Source organism: Neophocaena asiaeorientalis, unplaced genomic scaffold (assembly GCF_003031525.2).
Source record: "Neophocaena asiaeorientalis asiaeorientalis breed wild unplaced genomic scaffold, Neophocaena_asiaeorientalis_V1.1 scaffold465, whole genome shotgun sequence".
In the NCBI taxonomy this organism is placed as follows: Eukaryota; Metazoa; Chordata; class Mammalia; order Artiodactyla; family Phocoenidae; genus Neophocaena; species Neophocaena asiaeorientalis.
In genome coordinates this window covers 340,222-364,569 of record NW_020174936.1, presented here as the reverse complement: position 1 = coordinate 364,569, position 24,348 = coordinate 340,222, and the positions used below count along the sequence as shown (strand labels likewise).

Below are 24,348 nucleotides of genomic sequence, written 5' to 3'. Positions count from 1 at the left end.
CTGGATTTTTTTTTTTTTTTTTGCTGACTCCATTCACTTCACAGGCTTCCCACTCCAGTAGATATGAAAAGACCGATGGCCTTGTGTGGCTGCCCTACACAAGAGGGAGGCAAGATTTATGAAATCCAGGAAGAACAAGCTTCTCTACTGAAGAAGGCAGATTCCTATTTTAGCCAAGTTTGATAGATAATTGAGTACAGAACTCATATACTTTTTGCTTTTTCAATTGGTATTCCTCCTTTTTTTTTGCCCTTTAATATACATGTTTTTAAACTTTAGAGCTAAGAAATGCCAAAAGCCACAAAGCATTCATTCCCCCCTGAGATTAAAAGAGGAAATGAAACATTTTTATTTTCATCTAAAATAGTGCTTTAAGTAGTCAAATTTCATACTCATCTACCTAAACATGTAGATTAGAAGCTACTTAGCAGCAATAGCATCAGGAAAGAAAGTTCTCATCACCCTGGGCAGTTCTCACTAATAATTAGAAAGAAAAAAGGAAAGCTGTGAATTACAATGAACTAAGACTAAATAAGTGTCCATGTTGGATTAAAGGATCTGTGTTGTCAGTTTGATGTATAATGAATGTGAAAATCAGCCATTTAATTAAATGGTACATGGTATAATCACTTTGTTCTGCACTAAACTGCTTAAGTTATCAGAGCGCCTTTAGTTTAGCAACTGTTTACTATTACACCACCCACGACTTCTCTTAGACACTGTTTAGCCTATGTTATTCCAAATTTGAAATCTGGAGTTTATATAGTAATGTTAATTTAGTTGATATAGTTCATCGGTTTAAATTAGTGAATACAGAAAAGAGGAAATCACAAAGGTATAAATTCCAGATATACGTGGTGAAAAAATTAAAAACCAACTACATAAAAAGTCTGCAAAAATCTTTAAGACTAAAGTACTATTTTCTTATAGATGGTTTTATTTTAATAATTTAGGCTTTAGAAGTATTTTCTAATCATATGCCTATAACTACAAAATGTCCTTAAAACAGCTTTCTTTCCAAAGAACATGGAAATTTTACTGGTTAACAAGAGTAGTAAGGTCCCTGCAAATACATGAAACTAGAACAGGTCAGAATATGCAGGAAATTCCCTGGCAGTCCAGTGGTTAGGACCTGGCCCTTTCACTGACAGGGCCCAGGTTCGATCCCTGGTCAGGGAACTAAGATCCTGCAAGCCACGCGGCGTGGCCAAAAAAAAGAATATCCACAAGCCTGAAAACTGTCATGTGTCTATGTCATTATTGTAGGTTGGTCTATGAAAAGAAGAAAGGACAAAAAGGATAAGAGAGTTAAGAAGGCCCTGGCAGTCAGCATGGATTGAAGAAAAAGAAAAAAAAAATCCTGAGGATATAAAGAGAATAATGTTTGACTATAGAGATTAAATCACCCAAATTTCATAGAGTTGAAGCCATATACTCACCGCCACTGCAATTCTTCCAAGGACATGCTCTGGAATTTTTCTATATACATCCAAAGATCCCCCTGTAGAAACAAACATGTTGTGTTACAACAAATGAAACTACTAGAAAAGTGCACTGGGCCCCTCGTCTGTGGATCCATTGTGAGACTTCTTTTTCTCTACTGACATCATGCATTGGATGTCTAGGGTAAAATTAGCTTTTTAGTCCAGTTTTATCAATATTTATGACATAATCATACTTCCAGATGAAGCATAACTAGATACTTTCATTTTATTCTCAAGTGTATAATCGTACACGTGTAAAAACTGAAGGAAAGTAGTGAAGGACAGGCTAAGAATCTGTACTTTACGTAAACTTAAATACATACGCAAAACTAAAGGTCAATAGGACAATCATATCTAGGCATCTAGCTTGTGTTAACAGTTTTCTCAAAGGTAAACCAGGACCCTATCTTAGAATTTTCATATTAACCAAACAAAAGCTGGTACGTATAAAATTCAAAATACACATAAAAACTAATAAAGTAAAATAGTTATGTTAACATCTATCTAAATGAATGTTACCCTTCAAATTAGGTACCATGACAAGCAATCAACATATTCCAAAGATACTATCTTAGAACAAAATGGTTTTTTTCTTTTTTGGAAATTCTCTTTGATACAATTTTGAAAACTACTTTATGAGGTTAAAAAGAACTCCTTATTTCGTAACATTTTTTCACTAAAATGGTATTCACTAACATCCTTCACCTTTACCAAATTCAGCTTTTGGTGGTTTCCAAACAACAAAATCACTAGATTGTGAACATGATAAAGGCAGGGGTCATGTTGTTTGTTTTTAATTTTCATCAACCTAGAAATCAGCACAACTAACAGAGAGTACATATTCAATAAATATCTGTCAGATGAATAAATAAATTTAAATCGCCATGAATTTTACCAGCTAGGTTAAGTTGCTCTGAAAACAGTTTCAAAAGAAGGGACTGCAAACCATCTGCAGCAACAATAACATCATTAAGATAATGGCATAACTTTCCCAGGAAACTATTTCAAAGGAACCAGTATTCATTTGGAAGTATAAATTTGAGTATGCTTGTTAAATTTTTAATCTTATACAAGTAGTATAAGAATTTCAGGAAGAGATGCAAAGAACCACTACTTTACTCATATTAACGATATGATTATATGAGAACTATTTTAATCACATGTAATAACCTTTCTTTGAGTCAAGGTGAGGTGTACAGTCTTTCAGTTCCATACAGGAATTATCCAATATATTTGAGAAACAATTTTTGTTTCTATCAGAGGCTAAAAATTCATACTTAACAATTTTACCACTGGATGCTTAATAAGTATGCCTCGTAAGATGTTAACATGGACCATATTATCCTTTTCAAATGCAGTTAAGTCTATTTTGCAAATATAAATATTTTTATGTCAAGTTTTCCTAAAGCTGAACAGAGAAAAAATTATTTTTCCCTGTAAAAAATATTATATCAATATATATTCCATATATATAAAGATACTGGCTTTGTATTTATCTTGTTTAAAGCAGGAAAATGATCACTTCTTTCATTAACTTTGGCTTGTAGTTTCCAGATTCTGACGAGAAGCTGGAAAACCACAGTGTTAGTAAACCTTATGCTTTGGTTCTGGGTGCTACCGGGAAGAGAATGAAAAAAAGACACTTCTGCAATGAGGTGAGCCATCTTTATTTACTAAAATGGCATTTTTATTATAGATGCAAGAAAAGTGAAAACACGGTAGAAAAAACATTTCATGTTCTCATCGATCTTTCAGATGAATTGGCAGTTGCAAGAATGAACAGTCTCAAGAAGATCAAGCTTTACATGTTGGTATTTGGAATCCTCATTAATGGAGTTTAGTGGGCCAGTCCCTTGTGAAGTGAACAGCCTGAGTGGCTCAAAACCAGGAGGTGCAAATCTATTCACATACACTACTAAGAGGTGCTAAGAGAAGATTTATTTTTACATAGGATATAAATCAGGGCTTAATTAGCTAAATGGATAGTAGTCAACAAGCTAAATCAAAAAACCAAAGATTACATTACCTCCATTTTTAGTGGAACAAGACAAAAAAGAATCCCATTTTGAGGTAATTCACTGATTTTTCTAAATATCTACTTAATCTCAGTTATATCCCACTCTCCTTAGCTATCCATATGGGTAAATCTTTACGTAGCTGGCTTTGTGTCATCACAGATTCATCCTGTCCTTGACATAATCATTAGAGAGAGATACTGTCAGAGGCAAAAAAAAATTGTGGCAGATCCACTTAGAATCAATAGTTCCTACTAAGCCGGATGAGTTCTCATGCAATTAAAATAACTCTTACCAGGGTAAAAATGGCAGAGGGTTTTCAGTTGAATTTTTACTGAGTTTTACTATCATTTCTATCCTATAGGCCTAGGCAACCTTTAGACTCATCAAATCATCAAACATTAGTGCTGGAGGGACCTTAAAGATCAGCCCAATGACTTTATTTGACAGAGGAGGGAAACTGAGTCCAGAGAGGTGGGCGTTCTAGTCACAGCCATGAGTCAGTTGATGCCAGAACTCAGAAAAGATCTGAACCTTTGAACTGCAAAGATCTAAAAGGTTTCTCCATAACATCACATAGCTTGAGAATCACATGTGAACTTTCTAGTCTCACTGCAATGTGATATTACTATATGACACATACTCAGAGAGACAGTTTAATCTTTGCTGAGGCATTGGTATTCAAGGCATATAGATACTCGTTTATCTGTTGAATGGTTGCTTTGAACCTTCTCCTCATGACTCCAAGGTCACTGGTTTACTCTCTGTGACCTGTCACTTCCTCAGGTTCCCTGGCCTCAGATCATCCCTAGCCAGTCATTTCCTTGCATGCCACTATCCACCACGGGAACCGGGAGGAAGAGTGCTAACAGAGTAGCAAAAAATCCATGTCAACTGCCAAACAACTACACATTTCTGTTGATGAACTGGGGCTATCATCTTCATGAAATTAAGCCAAAAGAACTCATGGGGGGGCTTGCCTGGTGGCACAGTGGTTGAGAGTCCGCCTGCCGATGCAGGGGACACAGGTTTGTGCCCCGGTCTGAGAAGATCCCACATGCCGCGGAGCGGCTGGGCCCGTGAGCCATGGCCGCTGAGGCTGCGCGTCCGGAGCCTGTGCTCCACAACGGGAGAGGCCACAACAGTGAGAGGCCCGCGTACCGCAAAAAAAAAAAAAACAAAAAACCTCATGGGGTAAGGTCTGTGTTTATCCTAATACAGGGCTACAACATAAAGTAGTGTCTTGCATGTGGGATAAACAGATATGTAGTAAATGAACAAGTAACATTAGTTTCATATTCATCCCAATATTTTCCTCAAAATGATCATGATTATTATTAATACTAACAAAATTGAAATCTGGAGCCACAAGCAAAAATTTCAGAAACTCTCTTAGTCTCTTCCAGTTGAAAAAAATAAAGAGCCGTTTCTTTCTTTGCAACATGGGTTTTGGGGGAACAACTTATTCCCATGATGGTAATCCAAATACATGTACACAGATTCTGAGATGCTATATTTGGGTATTTCTGAGTGAATTTAATTTTTGACTTAATGAGAAGGCCTATCAAATCACTCCCCTACTTGAAACCTTCCAATACATCCTAACAAATTCAGACTGAAACATAAATTCCTCACCATGACCTACAAGGCCTACACAATCTAGCTTCTGCCTATTTCTCTGGCCTCCTGGTCTGGCCCCAGGTCCTCTCATCACTACTCTCAAGTCACCACGGCCTTCTTGTGGGGCCTGATTACACCAAGCTTGCTTCTCACCTTAGAGCATTTATACTTGATCCTCTGCCTTGAAGATCTTCCCCATGACCTTCCCTGAGCTGGCTCACTGACATTAAAGTCTCTGCTAAAATGCCACTCCCATAAAGAAGCCATCCCTTGGATCTAGAGACTGTCATACAGAGTGAAGTAAGTCAGAAAGAGAAAAACAAATATCGTATATTAACACACATATGTGGAATCTAGAAAAACGGTACAGATGAACCAGTCTGCAAGGCAGAAATACACAGATGAAGAGAACAAAGATATGGACACCAAGGGGGGAAAGTGGCGGTGGAGGGGTGAGGGTGGCGGTGGTGGGATGAACTGGGAGATTGGGAATGACAATATATACACTAATATGTATAAAATAGGTAACTAATAAGAACCTGCTGTATAAAAAATAAATAAAATTTTTTTAGTTAAAAAAAAAAATAGAAGAAGCCATCCCTGACCGTCCTGTATAGCAGCAGTACCCAAACTTTTTGGCACCAGGGACCGGTTTTGTGGAAGACAATTTTTCCACAGACAGTGGGGTGTGGGGATGGTTCAGGCAGTAATGTGAGCAATGGGGAGAGGCAGATGAAGCTTTGCTTGCTCGCCTCCTGCTGTGAGGCCCGGCTCCTGACAGGCTGCAGACCAGCACTGGTCAATGGCCCAGAGGTTGGGGACCCCTGCAATATAGCACCTCCTCTCCTTATTAGTCATCATCTACCCTGCTTTAGGTTCTAACTAGACTTATCCCTCTCTGAGAGTGTACTGTATGTTTCTTATCTCCCCTTCTAGAATTTAAGCCCCATACCAACAGGGATTAAGTCTTATTCACTGTTGTCCCCCAAGTTTAGAACAGTGTCTGAAAGAAAGTGCTCAATTACTACTTGGAAATAAACAACTAATATAAGATTAAAATAAATAATGGGAATTTACACTAACAGAACAGAACTAGGGTTGAGACAAAGTTGTCGAGAAGTTTAATTGAGATAGGAAGGGGAGAGAAGGAATGATAGAGGACGGCACATAGTTTTTGGTCCATGTATTTTTGAGGAATATTTTGTTTATTACAGAGAGAATGAAGGTCCAAAGGAGAGAGGGTGGTTAATGGAGAAACTCCACCAAGGGGATGCACACGTAAAGGGACTGACCTTAAACAGCTTTTCATGTGAGAGGTGGATCAGGTGTGTGCAGTTGTTGCTAAGCTATAGGTGGAAAAGCAAGGCATTATGAGAGCTCATACCTAATAGTCTATGTTGTCTCTAAATGAGAAAGAGGTAGGTAAAATCTGGGGAAGGGTAATAAAGTTTTACAGGAGCTGATGTGGGAAATAGCAGAGAAGATGGGAATGGGAGAACAAAACTTAAGAAGTAGGAAATTTTAGTGTTCAGGGACCAGTTAGGGTGGAGTAAAGAGAAGCTGCCAACAGCAGTAGGAGAAGGGCTTCAGGCAGCTCAAGTCAAGAGAGTGAGGAGTCTCAAAAAGAGAGGTTAAATATAGGTTATAAAGTGAATATTTTAAGATAAGGACTTAAAGTATTAAAATGTAACTAAAAGGTGACATCACTAAAAACAGCAGGGTAAGGTCCTCTGAAAATTCTCTTCTCCACAAAAGCAATAAAAAAACACACAAAAATTGTCAGAATCAATTTGTTCACAACTCTTGAAATTAGCCAAAGGATTGTAGCAACCCTAAAATTGTTTATTCAGGACAACGCTTGAATCTTGGTAAGAACAGCAAGCTCTGTGGCATTTTAACTTGCCCTATTTCCACTGCCTGATCTCCAGCTTCAGTGCAGCCTTGAAAACCAGCAGCCTGCCATCACAGTAAACTCCAGCCTGATAGCCACTGCACAGGCAGAACTGATTTGGTGCCCCTTCATATCCACATTCTCATAAAAGTTTCACTTCTGACCTGTTTGGGGGTTCCCTGGAAGACCCCACTTGCAATGCTGTCTTTACTTACACCTTATACAAAAAACCTTTTCCTTAGGGGCATTTATTGAAAACAATTAGAAGCAATCAATTAACTCTGTAACTTACTGAGGTGGCAGATAACAGTTTAGGTAAACAATAGGCTAACCAAAAGTCTTAAAAGGAAAAGCTGGGGAATGAGATGTCAATAGAGGCTTTGAGGGACTTCCCTGGTGGCCCAGTGGTTAAGAGTCTGCCTGCCAATGCAGGGGACACGGGTTCGAGCCCTGGTCTGGGAAGATCCCACATGCCGTGGAGCAACTAAGCCTATGCGCCACGGCTACTGAGCCTGCTCTCTAGAACCACAAGCCACAACTACTGAGCCTGAGTGCCACAACTCCTGAAGCCCACACGCCTAGAGCCCGTGCTTCAACAGAAGCTACCGCAAGGAGAAGCTGTGCACCGCAACAAAGAGTAGACCCCGCTCACCACAACTAGAGAAAGCCAGTGCGCGGTAACAAAGACCCAACACAGCCAAAGATAAATAAATAAATAGATTTATTGGAAAAAGAAAAAATAGAGGCTTTGAAAAGCTGCAACATATTCTTGGGAATCTAGGATATATGCATGCACAAGGCCATGTGCATGCTCAGGAGGGCCTGGAGGAGGCTTTCAGCAGTCACCTTGGGCTGAACATGAGGCTCAGCACAAGCAGGAAGCAAAGACTAAGGCACAGTTATCAACTGGTGGGAGAGTACTAGACTTACCCCTCTCTGAGAGTGGGAGAGTACTGAAGGTGTGCCCCAACACACTCAGAACCCTTCAGCAAAGACTGGGAGACTTATTAGCCCCAGGTATTTAAGGAAATCTCTGCCTAACCATTAGCTGACCAGTAAGCTAACTGAAAGAGGCTTCAGTGGCTACACACTGGAGACAGAAACACTACAGAATAGTTTAGAAAAGTCACTAAACAAACATATCCAACAAAAACAAACCCTGGGGATGAGGGAGAATCTGATTTCTAGAGTTAACACATTACATAATTTAAAATGTCCAGTTTTCAACAATAAAAAATGAGACATGTAAAGAAACAAAAAGGTATGACCCATACACAGGAACAAAAGCCATCAACAGAAACTGTCCCTAAAAAAGTTCAGATGTTGGACTTACTGGAAAAAAATCTTTAATCAGCTATGTTAATATACATCCATATAACTAAAGGAAACCGTCTGTAAGGAACTAAAGTATGAGGATGATGTCTTCCCAAATACAGGCTATCAATAAAGAGGCAAATTACACACCCTCCCAAACATACACATATACATACACACATATATACAAATCCCTCTCTCTCTCTCTCTCTCTGTGTGTATATATATATATATATATATATACACACACACACACACACACACACACACACAGATATAAAATAAAGTTTGGAGCAAAGTTTTTGTACGCTACTGAAAGGAAGTTGATATTAATCTGAAATAAGTTGTTGATATTAATCTGAATAAGTTAAGATGATAACTGTAATCTCTAGGGAAACCAAACATACACCTTAAAAATATAGTAAAAGAAACCACAAGATAATTTAAACAGTACATTAGAAAATATCTATTTAATATAAAAGAAAGCAGTAATGAACAAACAGAAGAACATAAAAGAAGACTTAAAGAAAACAAATAGTAAAATGGCAGATATAAATTCTAGCTTGTCATTAATTACATTAAATGTAAATGAATTAAACACTCTAACTGAATGAAAGATTGACAGACTGGATAAAAAAATTATCCAACTCTATGCTGCCCATAGGTGATGCACTTTAGATTCAAAGACCCAAATAGGCTGAAAATAAACAACGGAAAAAGACATAACAAGCAAACAGTAATCAATAGGGAACCGGAATGACTATACTAAATTAGACAAAATAGACTCTTAGGCAAATGCTGTGACTAGAGACAAAGAAACACATTTTATAATGATAAAACAGTCAATTCATCAAGAAGATATAACAATTATAAACATACATGCACCTAACAATAGAATGCCAAAATATGTGATGCATAAACTGACAAAACTGAAGGGAGAAACAGACAACCAAAAAATACCCCATTTCAATACCCACTTTCAACAGTAGATAGAACAATTTGCACTAAAGATTAACAAGGAAATAAAATACTTAACACCATAAACCACCTACTCCTGACAGACATCTCAAGAACACTCCACCCAACAATAGCAGAATACATTTTTCTCAGGTGCACATGGAACATTCTCCAGGACAGACAATATTTTAGGGCATAAAACAAATCTCAATAAATTTAAAAGGACTGAAATCATACAAAGCATGTTCTCTGACCTCTAAGGAATATTAGAAATCAGCAACAGAAGGACAAATTCAATGTGGAAAATGACACATTCCTAAATAAAAATGGGTCAAAAGAGAAATCACAGGGATTTTATTTGTGGGGAATTAGAAAACACTTTGAGATAAATGAAAATGAAAAAAACAACATATTAAAACTTCTAGGGTGCAGCTAAAGAGGTGCTTAGAGGGACATGTATAGCTGCAAACACCTACATTAAATAAGAAAGATCTCAATATCCTAACTTCACAGCTTAAAAATACAGAAAAAGAGGAGCAAACTAAAAACAGAGCTAGTAGATATTAGTAAGTATTAGACCAGAGATCTAACACAATAGAAAAACAACAGAGAAACATCAAAGAAATCAAGAGTTGGTTTTTGAAAAAGACAAAGAAACTGATCAACTTTTAGCTACCCTGACCAAGAGAAAAAGGGATAAGACTCAAATTAATAAAATCTGGAATGAAAGAGAGAACATTAACACTGACTTTACTGAAATAAAAATGATTACAAAGGAATACTAGGAATAATTGTTTACCAACAAATTAGATAATCTAGATGAAATGAACAAACTTCTAGAAAGCCACAAAGTACCAAAACTGACTCAAGAAGAAATAGAAATTCTGAATAAACCTATAACTATAACTAATAAAGATATTGGGTGGTAATTTAAAAAACTACTCACAATATTATTCAGTCTTAAACAGAAAGTAAATTCTGACATATGCTACAACATTGGTAAATCTTGAGGACATTATGAAAAGTGAAACAAGCCAGTCCCAAAAAAGACAAATACTGTGCAAGTTCACTTAGCTGAGGTATCCAGAGTAGCCCAACTCATACAGACAGAAAGTAGAATATTCGCTACCAGGGGCTGGGAGTAGGAGGCAAAGGAGAGTTATGGCTTAATGGGTATGGGGTTTCAGTTTTGCAAGCTGAAAAGAGTTCTGGAGATGGACGGTGGTGGTTGCATGGTAATGTGAATGAACTAATGCTGCTGAACTACACACTTAAAAATGGCTAATATGGTAAATTACATATGTATTATACCACAGTTTTTGAAAAACTTTTGGGAAAGACAGTCTTAAGCACACAGTCTTGCTAATCCTACTTGGCCACATAAGAATGGGTCTTGGGGCTGGAACACTTGCTTACCAAGAGATAAAGAGGCCACATAACCTGTGCTGGGTTTATCTCCTTGTTTTGGAATATCTTTCCCTGTTTTAGGCTCAGTGTGTACTCCTTTGTCCTGATTAAGCATGTGCATCAATGGACCTTAGGCATACCTCCAGCTTTCAGGATTTCTGACTCCAGGGGAGTAGGGCAGAGTGGGGGGTACTTTTGCTGCAACACAGATGGGTATGTGCAGGCCAACTGCCCTGCACAGACTGCCAGGAGGGACCTGCTGTTGGCCATTGGGAACTGACACCCACTACTAAAGCTGATCTTGCTCTGTCTCTTTTTTTTTTTTTTATGTGAGTAAAGCATTGTTCAATCCAGTGCTTGATTGTATTCTGTTTTTCTTGGCAACTCCAATACCAAGATGCAGTGGGCAGCAGTGCTTGGACTTCTCCTAATGAGAGACAACAAATGCCACCTGACCACAAAAACTACTCGCAAAGAAAACCCCAGGACCAGATGGCTTCACCGGTGAATTATACCAAACGTTTTAAGAAGAATTAACATCAATCTTTCACAAACTCTTCCAAAAAACAGAAGAGGAGGGAACACTGTCCAACTCATTCTTTGAGGACAGAATTATCCTGATCTCAAACTCACACAATGACATTACAAGAAAAGAAAACTACAAACCAATATCACTTAAGAATATGGATGTAAAAATCCTCAACAAAATACTAACAAATTGAATCCAGCAACATATAAAAAGGATTATACAGGACTGATTCAATATGCAAAAATCTATTAATGTAATACACTGTAACTATGGAATAAAGGACCAAAAGACACATGATCATTTTAATAGACAAAAAAAAGCACTTGACAAAATCTAATGCCAATTTATGATAAAAATACTCAACAAACTTGATAAATGACATGTACCAAAACCCCACAGTTAACATCATACTTAATGGTGAAAGACTGAAAGCTTCCCTTCTAAGGAGCAAAAGAAGGATGTCTGCTCTCACTACTTCTATTCAACACTGTACTGAGGGACTTCCCTGGTGGTCCAGTGGTTAAGAATCCGTCTTGCAATGCAGGGGACACCGGTGCAATCCCTGCTCAGGGAACTGAGATCTCACATGCTGTGGGGCAATTAAGCCTGCGTGCCACGACTAGAGAGCCCTTGCGCTGCAACTAATGACCCTGCGTGCCACAACTAGAGAGAAGCCTGTGCACTGCAACAAAGAGCCCACGTGCTGGGACGAAGGATCCTGGGTGCTGCAACTAAGACCCAATGCAGCCAAAAAATAAATAAATAGTTTTTTCAAAAATTAAAAAACCCCAAAAAACCACTGTCCTGAAAGTTTTAGCCAGGGTAGTTTAGCAAGAAACAGAAAAAAAGACATCCAAAATGGAAAAGAAGATGTAACACTACCTCTATTTTCAAATGACATGATCTTCTATATGGAAAACCCTAAGGAATCTATAAAAACCTATTAGAGTTTAAGGAACAAGTTTAGCAAACTGAATGCAAACTGGTGTAAAATGGAATGGAACAGTTTGGCAGTGTTAAACATAGAGCTACCATATGACCCAGCAATTCTACTCCTACTGACATACTCAAGAGAAGTGAAAACGTATGTCCACAAAAAACTTGTACACAAAAGTACATAGCAGCATCATTCACAACAGCCAAAAAATGGAAACATCACAAATGCCCATCAGTGATGAATGAGTAAAGAAAATGTGGTGATCTATACGATGGACTATTATGCAGTCATGAAAAGTAATGAAGTACTGATAAATTTTACAACCTGCGTGAACCTCGAGAACATTATGCTAAGTGAAAGAAGCCAAACACAAAGGCCACATACTGTATGATTCCACTTAATCTGAAATGTCCAAAATAGGGAAATCCATAGAGATAGAAAGTAGATTAATGGTTGCCAGGGACTAGAGGGAACAGGGTATAGGGAGTGACTACTAATGGGTAGGGAATTCATTTCCAGGGTGATAAAAATGTTTTGGAATTAGTGGTGATGGTTACACAACCTCGTGAATATACTAAAAACCACTGAACTGTACACATCAGAAGGACGAATTTTATGGTATTTGAACATACCATCTTAATAAATACATTTTTTAATATAACAAAAATTGAGGATGCAAAAAAGGATGATGAAAAGTCATAAAGTAATGACATGTACTGGCTCTATGAACCCATTTTTTCTAGTCAGTCTCCTTGAATACTAATTGTCATACTTCCCATATGTTTGTAAGACTTTTAATTCTTGACATCTACTATAACTAATTTAGAACACATTATTATAGTAACAAGGTGTCAATGATGGCTCATTAAAAAGTCTTGTGGGGGGCTTCCCTGGTGGTGCAGTGGTTAAGAATCCACCTGCCAATGCAGAGGACACGGGTTCGAGCCCTGGTCCGGGAAGATCCCACATTCTGCGGAGCAACTAAGCCCGTGTGCCACAACTACTGAAGCCCACGAGCCTAGAGCCCATGCTCCGCAACAAGAGAAGCCACTGCAATGAGAAGCCCACGCACCACAATGAAGAGTAGCCCCTGCTCACCGCAACTAGAGACAGCCCACGCACAGCAAAAAAAAAAAACAAAGTCTTGTGGGGAATGAACTAATTGTATTATTAATATACTGAGAATCCCCCAAATGAACTAAGTATATTTTTTAAATGTTGAGGGTTCTTTTTTTTTTTTTGGCCGTACCGCTCGGCTTGCAGGATCTTAGTTCCCCAACCAGGGATTGAACCCGGGCCATGGCAATGAAAGCACTGAGACCTAACCACTGAACCACTAGGGAACTCCCAAATGTTGAGTTTTAATGAGCTAGACATTAAAAAATTGAATATGTGAAATTTAAAGACTGCTCTGATTTCAAATAGGTAAACAATAACAATGATGACATCATTTTAATGATAGGGTGCCAAGAAATTTGCATTTTGCCAAAATATTCAGAACAAAAAAGATTTATCAAAATAGAAATGAATAAAAAATAAAGGAAGGAAGGAAAGGGCTAGAGTCCAAAGAAAACTAAACAAATCTTGGTTAAACAGCTGTGTTGGAAAACAATTTCTTATCTTGCAATTAAGATCCGATTTCTTTCTAAAAGAAACAGGACATTGCATTAACAGATTTCTTTAAAAGAAAATCTGTTTTGGCTATTGAAACATTAAAAGAACAGAGCAACTGTTTTGCAAGTGAAGACAGATTGTATGGAAGAATCAAGTATCAAACCACCGATTAGACTAGTATTTAATCTATTTAAATTTTCAGTAAAAGTAAATGAACTTACATTCTTGAAATTATGGCTCGGCTATAAATATTTAACAACAGGAACCCTTAACACTAAGATGTTTTAGAGCATAAAGGAGGTAATTATTAGTATATTTTCATTATTTTTAATTCTACTTGATACCTATATCAAAATCAGGTTTTAAAGCACTCTACTCCCAAAATCACTTTTAAAGTACTATAAAAGGGAAGACTCACCATCCATGAATTCTGTACATATTGAAATTCTGTTTTCCACAAAAAATGCACCATAAAACCCTATGATATATGATGAATCACACTGTTAACAAAAATAAGACAAAAGTAGTTAATAGCCTGCAAGCCAATACCACAGGCATACTTTATAAGGAAAAGTGACCAAGAAAAAAATTACCTTATAAAGAATTTCCAATTCAGACATAATTTGCTTCTGAAGTTCCAGTGTAATATCTAGTAGTATGACCTAAATATATAAAGGAATCAACATTTACACATTTATTCACCTTTAAATTAAATATAGTCATATTCATTATGAAATATAAAAACAAAAAATATGGTGTTTCCTCTATTCATTCCACCTCTCTCCTCCCCACCACAACCTCCAGTAATACAAACTGTGTCCACATCTGTCTAACACTTTGTATTGGGGGAGGTGGTATACAAGTGATTGATGGGATCAAAGAAAAAGCCAGGTCTCAAAGGTCAGTATTAACAGCTTTGAAAGTCAGTTAAGTTATAACACCCTTAATTTATACATCCTATTTTGGTCACATTGGTTATTTTGAGAAGAGGAAGATCGTAATGACCTTGAAACCATTAAAAAAATAATTGTCTTGTAATTCAGACACTGGGCAAAAGCAGAGAGAATAATGAGTAAAAATAACATTTAAAGTAGATTTTTAGTTATGAGAGAAATAAGGAGTTTTAAAAATATGTCAGGTTTTTATATTCTTCCAGGTGGGTAATCTTTCTTTGCCAAAACTGTTATAAAATGTTGGAGCTTGAAGGAACCTCAGAAATGATTTCACCTAATTCCCTTCTTTTTAAAAAATTAATTAATTAATTAATTTTGGCTGCGTTGGGTCTTCGTTGCTGTGTGCGGGCTCTCTCTAGTTGTGGTGAGCGGGGGCTACTCTTCATTGCAGTGCATGCGCTTCTCATTGCGGTGGTTTCTCTTGTTGCAGAGCACGGGCTCTAGGCAAGCAGGCTTCAGCAGTTGCAGCACGTGGGCTCAGTAGTTGTGGCACATGGGCTTAGCTCCTCTGCAGCATGTGGGATCTTCCCGGACCAGGGCTCGAAACCATATCCCCTGCATTGGCAGGTGGAATCTTAACCACTGAGCCACCAGGGAAGTCCCTAATTCCCTTCTTTTAGAGGAAGAAACCAAGGTTCTGAGGAGTCATGAGGCCCAGCAATGTCAGGGCCCCTCCCTGATACCAAGGACCATGCACTTTCCAGTATGCCCTGAGGCTTTATGGTTCTCCTTAAAATATCAACCACTGAGTCAAATTCATAACATAGAAACGTACAATAGTATATTTATAAACTTACCTAGAACAAATTCTAGTTTATTTCAAACACTTATTTTTTTAAGAAAGAAGACCATCAACCATTGAAATTTTACTTAGCATTTCCTGTGAAGCCAATTCAAGGGAAATTGTTTTTTACTTAAAACAGACAGTGATGATAATAAAATAACTGGAAGATAATTTCTAAGATTTGTGGCAGAGTTTCTGACTCTAGACATTTCTAGATAAAAACTTAACATTCAGGATTACCAATGATAGTCTAATTAAACACCATCCAACACTGAACCACATTTTGTATTACAATGGCAGAATATGTGTGTGTGTGTGTGTATACACACACACACACATATATATAATCAATACTGGAGGAAAAAACAAATTTTGAATTGCAAACTGCTGTTAGAGCAAGGAAATAAAAGGATAATCTCTAAAACACAGATTTTATAGTCCTGACATCCGTTGCGGAGAGGGTAAAATGAGTACAAAAAGGCATAGCAGTTTCTATCAAGAGTTTGCTTTAGGCTTATTTATAAAAGCTCTCACTAAAACTAGACTGTAAGTGTAACGCAAAACTGCCAAGAAGCATTTAAACATTTCTCCCAATCAATAGTCATTTGCCACAATATTCACTTACATTTTTGTTCCTGTATAAAATTTAGCAACAAAATTAATTCATCTAGTGTTGTTTGAATTCTATGCCATAAAATATTAGAGCTATTCATCCTACTATGTCAAGTACAGGGACTCTTTCAACCTGAAAAACTCTGCTAAAAGGAGTAAGGTATTATTTACCTTAAAGCAGTGGTTCTCAACCTTGGCCTCACATTATAATTACCTTTATATCTAGGTGTTTATATAAATATATAAGGACACTTATATGTGCAAATCCTGATGCACAGGGCTTACTCCAGAATAAGGGAATCAGAATCTCTAGGGTTGGGCCCACATCTCTGCATTTTTAAAAAATTTCCCAGATAATTTGTAACCCACAGTAAGGTTGAGAATCCCTTATTTAATGTTTCCAAAATGTCGTTTATTCAGTGTTTAGTATGACTACTAAGATATACTGCACCTCCAGGCCCCCAATCAAGAAACAACATGATGCCACAAGGCTAACCAAAACCTTGTTATTAACCCAAAACTACCAGCTATGAACATATTCTCTTCACAGAGAACCTTAACTGGGCTCCTATGGCCTCAAATAAAGTTAAAATTCTAGCATGATAGTCAAGGAATTCTTCCACAGTCTACCTCCAACTTGTTATTCTAGCTCCTTCTCCCACTACTCCTTACCACAAACCCAATCTACGTGTAAAACCAGATGATTTCTACCGGTCCACACACATATCCTGTGCTTTCCCCAAGCTGTTCCCTCCACTTGAGGTGTGCTTCCTTGCTCCACTCCATAGTCACTGGCCATAAAACCTTTCCTATCCTTTAGATACAGCTTGAATGCCACCACCACCTCCACAAAGCCAGCCCCAAAGCCCTCCATCAGATCCTTTATCTTTTTCCTTATCACAAGCTGCCTTTAGCATTAATACCTCATCTCCTAAAAACAGAAGCCTAGAGAGTACAGAGTGGTTGTAAGCCCCTGAACGGCAACGGCGACGACTGTCTTGTGTATTTTTCTCTGGTCCCCTCCCCCCATATCCAGCACCCAGCCCAGGGTCTTACTCAAGTGGTGCCCATTAAGTGATGTGGGACTTAATTAAAGTCCTCCTTACAAACATAATCCTACAAATAAGAAGCTATTTCTAGACAGGAAGGAAATGAATTGCCTGATTTCTATAACTGAATTTAAAACCAAAGACAAACACCAAAATAAATAAAATTGCCACACTGGCCTAACATGTAGTAAGTAACACCGTATTTGTGGGGCCAATCCACTGCACCCTAATAGGTCTTGATCATTCCTGGAATTTGCTATAGTCCAGAATAGCGGAGATTCCATAATGGTAAAAAAATGAAAATGTAATTTCTGGGAACTTGAGAGGGCAAGTAAAATCTACCCTAAAATGGAAAAATTGGGAAAAAAGCATGGTGAATACTAATATTTTTTTCTGAAGAACAAGGAAAGCATGAACTCCTTAAGTCTTCATGATTGTTTTTTTTTCTCCTTAGGAAGAGCTAAATTTTTCAAACTGGAAAGAATTTGAACATGAAGCATTTCCTGGAGAAAGGGTTAAGTGAGAAGCTGAAATACCTGAGTGCATTTCCGCTGCTCTCCACTACACCTCCAAATAAGGATGAGTTGTCAAGTTAAATATAAGCAGTCAAGTGACTGAATTATAATTTACTCTGTGCTCAATTTAAATTAGTGTGAGGCTATTAAAATATACAGTATAAATACGGCAATTCATCACAAGCTGTCATGGATGACTTCATTTATTTGCTGGAGTGGCACACGCTCCACTAAAGGGAAGGAGAGCAAAATCACAGGTCAAATTAAGCCGCTATTCTGTTTTAATTCGCTTATTTAATCTGTGGCGACATAATTGTCTTTTACAGTATGTACAACTCAGAAAGGAAATTTGGGAGGGTTACAGTCAGTATACAAATGATTAATCAAATGGTCCATTTAAATGCTAGTTTAAAAGCAGCAGAAACCCAAAGCAGTCAAAGAATGATAATCAGCACATGCTACATACAAGGCTAAATTTCCTGGAAGATGGATTTTTCCCAATTAGAATATTTACAGTACTGGGGAATCTGAGCTCTACTCTTTCAAAGATTTTATAGACTACATTAACGGTATAAAAAGGTTCTGTCTGCAAGATGGCTAACAGTATTTTTATTTGTTTTCTGCTCTACTTGTTTGCAATGGTCTTGCTTAACTACATTCCTCCCCCGCCGCCCACCAAAAGCTAGTTAGAAACACATATTCATACACAGTCATCGAATAGTTATCTTTGAACTAGCATTAGTATCATTTTGAGGCAAATTTTTTTCTAAACTCAGTGATATAAAATAAAAATTCAAGATACTTCTATTCTTCCCAAAATTCAACTTTCTTTTTATAATATCTGAAATATTTTCCCGCCTTTGAAGTCTAAAGAGGTAAACACTAATACGCTTAGACACTGCAATATTCTTTAGACAAAAAAGTCTAGAAAATAAGAACATTTACAAGTACAAAAATTAGAAATATTTTGAGTAGGAAGAGAAAAGTAACAGATTTTCAAGGACTCTCATCTAATTGCTCCCACAGACATTCAAACTATGGGTCCAAATGACCATTTGACTTGGAAAATTAAATTTCCCTCATCATTCTATGCAGGCATCAGAGCCCTGCAGGTGATTCTGTTTAGACAAGGACTGTGATTTGCTGTTCTTCGCAATCCCTTTGTGACACCAGGCAGCCCCGTTTCACAGCTGAGGTCACTGAGAGGTTCAAGTGACATGCTTGAAGTCACACAAAAGTCAGGAGAGGGTCAGGAAAGGACCAAATGCACTTCTAACTCTTAACCTTTCATTTCACCCTTTAATATAAAAAAAAAGCTAAGAAATACTCTGGGTGAGAGCAATGGTCCATACAAAGAACACTATGGCATATTTTGTATGTGAGCTGAACCTACTTTCAGGATGTTACTTCAAAAGATGAATGAATGAATGAAAGAACAAATGACAGAATAAAATTTATTTAGTTAGTCATTCAACTAATTATGTGTTGAACATCTAATCATTACAAGATGTTCAGTGCTCTGTACTAGGCCCTGTATGCAAGGTTCTACATGAATCAATGAGTCAGACAAGAAGCTAAATAAGATCTGTTCCCCACTTACAAAGAGATTTCAGTGTAATAGGGGAAATGTACATGTATACTAATAGCAAAATACAAGGCACTATGTGATAACACCTGTAAGAGACATACAGAGAATTCTAGGGAGGTTCAAGGGAGAAGGTGAGTGAGTGAGAGATATACCAGATGTGACAGGATTTATTCAAGTAAGTTCAATGGAAGAGCAAGCTTTGGAGCTGACCCTTGAAGGGTGTTAAGTATTTTGATAAGTGGAGACATGGGTGAAGGCATTCTAATTAGAAAGAAATACATGAGTAAAAGTGTTGAAGTGAGACACTACTTGGGTTCAGATAAGGCAATGAGTTCAACTTAAAAGCAGCACAGGATTCAGACACATAATGCTTCAAAAGTAGGCTGATGACCTACTGTGGAAGATCTTGAGTTCCATTCCACAGAGCTTTTACTTGGGAAGTAATGTAGAGCCTTTGAAGACTTTTGAGAAGGGAAGAGATGTGACTAGAACTATGTTTTAAGAAGCCAAATCCAAGGGTAGTGAGCAGAAATATAGTACAGAGCATGGACTTGAGGCAAGACTGCCCTGAGTTCAAAGCCTGGTTCCATTACATATTAGCTGTGGGACTAAGCTACTTAAATATTCTGTGCCTCAGCTTCTGCGTCTGTAAAATGAGGATCCATAATGGTAGTAACTGCAAAAGGTCACTGTGAGCATTAAATGAGGAAAACGTATGTAGAGTGCTTAGCACAGTACAAATGATCAATAAATGGGAGCCTGTATTTTTGAGAGAATAATTTAAAAGCTGGTCAACATGTCTGACAAGAGACAAAAACAAGCATCTGGATTTGCATGGTGACAAGAAAGGAAGAGATACTAAAATTTAAATAACAACAACAACAAAAAAGAAACCCAGAAAAATCAACAGGCTTCTAGACACTAGATATCAGCTAAAATAGGACAGTGATCCCTAAGACATGGAATAAGATGAGTCCTATGACTGTTCAGCTTACTAACTAGACAAGAGTTTCCAGGCCCCGCCCCTGCATGGGACCCAGGGGAAGCTCAGCCACCTCCCTAAGCTGAGAGAACTGGGAGTCCAAGGAGGCCAAGGCAGCTAGAGTTCACTGGCAGAAGAGCAAAAGGAGACAGCTCCAGAGAGCTGCAGAGGGCCCCTGAAGTCTTCAGCTGAGTAACAACTAGCACGTGGATGTCAGGAAACTACCTGAGGCCAGGGAAAGAACCCCCAGAAAGAACCAGGAGAAACAATCTCCAAACCTCACACTAGGCAGAGTTTGTGTTCCCACCAGCCAGGATGGAAAACCTGTATTTGCCAAGGCATTGGGGTAAAGTATTCAGAAGATGACTGCTTCAGCTGACTGGGGAAAATTAGTTCTGGACTAACCACTGGGATGGTCCCATCTCATAAAGATTAAAAGCAAGTCCTGAAAGGATAAAACTGTTTCAGATTCACTAAACAGCACCTCAGAATAAAGCTCAAGAATATTTACAGGAATGAGCCTATGCCATACGACTGGCATCCAGTAAAAAATTATAAGGTATTAAAAAAACAACCCCAAATGGGGAGAAAAAGCAATCAGACAAAACTGACCCCCAAATGACACTTATCATAGAATTAATAGGCAAGACCATTAATTCAGTTATCATAACTATATTCCACATATGCAAGAAGGTAGAAGAAAGATGGAGCATGTTAAGTAGAGACATGGAAGATGTAAAAAAGACCCATGTAAACTTCCAGGGATAAACAGTACAACGTCTGAAATGAAAAATATACAGAACAAAATTAATAACAGAATAGAAAATGCAGATGAAAGGACAAAAACCTGAACATTTGACAACAGAAACTATTCAAAAGTGAAACATTAGAGAGAAAAAAAAGCCTAGAATAAACAAACAACAGAGTATCATTTTGCTGTGGGACAACTTCAAGTGACCTAATATAAATGCAATTTAAGTTCCCAAATGTGTGTGTGTGTGGGGGGGGGATACTTGAAGAAATAATGGCTAAAATTTCTCCAAATTTAATGAAAACTAAAAATCCACAAATTTCTATCTCAACAAATCCTAAGTACAGGAATCATGAGGAGAATTACATAAAAGCTCGCCATAGTCAAATTGCATAAGACTAGTGAGAAAAAAATCTTAAAAGCAGACATACACACACTACCAAATGCAAAATAGCTAGCTAGTGTGAAGCAGCTGCAAAGCACAGGGAGATCAGCTCGGTGCTTTGTGACCGCCTAGAGGGGTGGGATGGCGGGGGAGGCAGATGCAAGAGGGAGGAGATATGGGGATATATGTATATGTATAGCTGATTCACTCTGTTATAAAGCAGAAACTAACACACCATTATAAAGCAATTATACTCCAATAAAGATTTTTAAAAAAGAGAAAAGCAGTCAGAAAAGACGTCAGTTCTAATGTACAGAGGAATAAAGATTTTAAATGACAGTAAGAATGAATGCAATGCAGAAAACAGTGAAACAAAATCTTTAAACTACTGAAAGAAAAGGACGATTAACCTAGAATTGTATATCTGGCAAAAATGTCTTCCAAAATTTAAAGTCAAATATACACTTTTCAAGACATGCAAAAGCTGAAAGTATTCATTGCCAGGACACTCATGTACTGTAAGAAATGTAAAAGATGGGAGTCCTGCAGACAGAAGGAAAATGATACCAGACAGAAATCTGGATCGACACAAGAGAATAAAGAGCACTGAAAAAATGTGAGTAAATATAAATATTTTCTTACATTTAAAATGCCTTTAAAAGACAACTGTCTAAAGCAAAAACAGTAACAATGTATTCTGGAGTTTATAACATGAGTAAGTAAAATGTGCGATAACCAAGGTGACGATAAGGGAAATGAAAGTATACCGTTGTAAAGTTCTCACACTACAGGTAAAGTGGCACAATATTACTTGAAGGTAGGGCTTCTCTGGTGGCACAGTGGTTAAGAATCCGTCTACCAATGCAGGGGACACGGATTCGAGCCCTGGTCCGGGAAGGTCCCACATGTGGCGGAGCAACTAAGCCTGTGCGCCACAACTACTGAGCCCACGTGCCACAACTACTGAAGCCCATGTGCCTAGAGCCCGTGCTCCGCAACAAGAGAAACCACCGTAATGAGAAGCCTGTGCCCGGCAATGAAGAGTAGCCCCGCTCGCTGCAACTAGAGAAAGCCCACATGCAGCAACAAAGACCCAACACAGCCAAAAATATATACATAAAAAATAAATTAAAATTACTTGAAGGTAGACTAGGATAAATTAAAGATGTATACTATAAACTCTAAAGCAGCTGCTTAAAAAAAGGACATACAGACAGAATAAATAGAAAACAAAGAGCAAACTGATATACTTAAATCCAACCATATCAATAATCATATGAGATGTAAATGATCTAAATATCTCAATTAAAAAACAGAGATTATCAGACTGGATTAAAATACAAGACCCAACTATATGCTGCCTACAATAAATCCATCCCAAATACAAAGATACAACAGGTTAGAAGTAAAAGGCTGTATCATGCTAACACTAGTCAAAGTAAAGCTGGAGTAGCTATATTAACATCAGACAATGTTGATTTCAGAGCAAAGAATATTACCATGGATAAAGAAGATCACTTCATAATGATAAAGGGGCCAATTCATCAAGAGGACATAACAATCCTAAATAACCTAACAGATCTTCAAAAAATATGAAGTAAAAAATGATAGAATTTCAAGAAAAAATAGACAAATACACAATTGTTCCTGCAGATTTCAACACCCTTCTTTCTTGTTGATAGGACAAGTAGATAAAAAATCAGTAAAGATACAGAAATTTGGAACAACACTAACAGCCAACTTAATCTAATTGACATTTATCCTACATCGTATACAACAGACTATACATTCTTTTCATGTGCACAGGGAAGACTTACCAAGATAGGTCATATTCTGGGCCAAAAAATAAACATCAATAAACTTAAAATAATTCCAGTTATACAAAGTATGTTCCCTGACCACAATGGCTTTAAATTAGAAATCAGTAACAGAAAGATATCTGGAAAAATCCCCAAATATTTGGAAACTAAATAACACTCCTAAGATTTAATTTAAAAAACTCTGCCTGTTTTAAAGAAATGATACATTTCTTTCTCTTAGGATTATGCACAGGGAAGACTTACCAAGATAGGTCATATTCTGGGCCAAAAAATAAACATCAATAAACTTAAAATAATTCCAGTTATACAAAGTATGTTCCCTGACCACAATGGATTTAAATTAGAAATCAGTAACAGAAAGATATCTGGAAAAATCCCCAAATATTTGGAAACTAAATAACACTCCTAAGATTTAATTTAAAAAACTCTGTTTTAAAGAAATGATACATTTCTTTCTCTTAGGATTTGACTATTATATAAGCAAAAATGGTTTTTGCCTTCACTGCCAAGAAGCTCAGGGCTAAACAAAAAGTTTAAACACAATAATCATATCTACTCAAATCATTCATTCAACTCAGTTTGAGCATCTAGTATGTGATTTTATAGAATCGAGGGATACAATACAATACAGTCCCTGTTCTGTAGCTCAGTTTTATGGTCAGGTCTAGTGAATAGTATACTTGTAAAGCCCTACTGTTTTCATTTATTGAAAGTCTCTACTTTAACAGCTCTTTTTTAAATGTGTCCTTTCTTCAAAATTGCGTTTAATCCTTTCCAGAAACAACTGTTAGCCACACCCAACTAAATAATCATGCAGAAGAATTTTAATATCAGCCTAGGTTAAACATAATTCAAAATGTATGAAATTATGAAAAATTATAATGCACTTGTAAGGCCAAATAGTAAGTTTTGGGGGGTGATTTATAGCAGTGCTCCCCTCTCCTGGAATAAATAACCTAAAGTTGACTGTCTTTAAATATACCACTGACAACAATCTAAAAGTTTTGACATCGGAGGAACAAACAGATAACTAGATAAAAAGGAAAATAGTGTTGGAGTTGGTGGAGGTGTCCTCTGAATGATGAGGGAGCTCAGAAGGTACAGAAAGAACAACCCAATGACGAGCTGGTACCACAGAGCT

The 24,348-nt window shown here is 37.4% G+C and overlaps 1 protein-coding gene across 5 annotated transcripts in view; it reads right to left on the bottom strand.

The window, feature by feature from the left end:
* MAP2K5 (mitogen-activated protein kinase kinase 5) overlaps nt 1–24,348 on the bottom strand; it is a 270,206-nt gene that overhangs the window by 161,895 nt on the left and 83,963 nt on the right. For all 5 annotated transcript variants that reach the window (XM_024761657.1, XM_024761655.1, XM_024761656.1 and 2 more), the window contains 3 exons: nt 14,362–14,430; nt 14,187–14,268; nt 1,440–1,501 (listed from right to left, as the gene is read on the bottom strand). In XM_024761657.1, the coding sequence (XP_024617425.1) occupies nt 1,440–1,501; nt 14,187–14,268; nt 14,362–14,430 (213 nt within the window). The remainder of the gene's footprint in view (nt 1–1,439; nt 1,502–14,186; nt 14,269–14,361; nt 14,431–24,348) is intronic.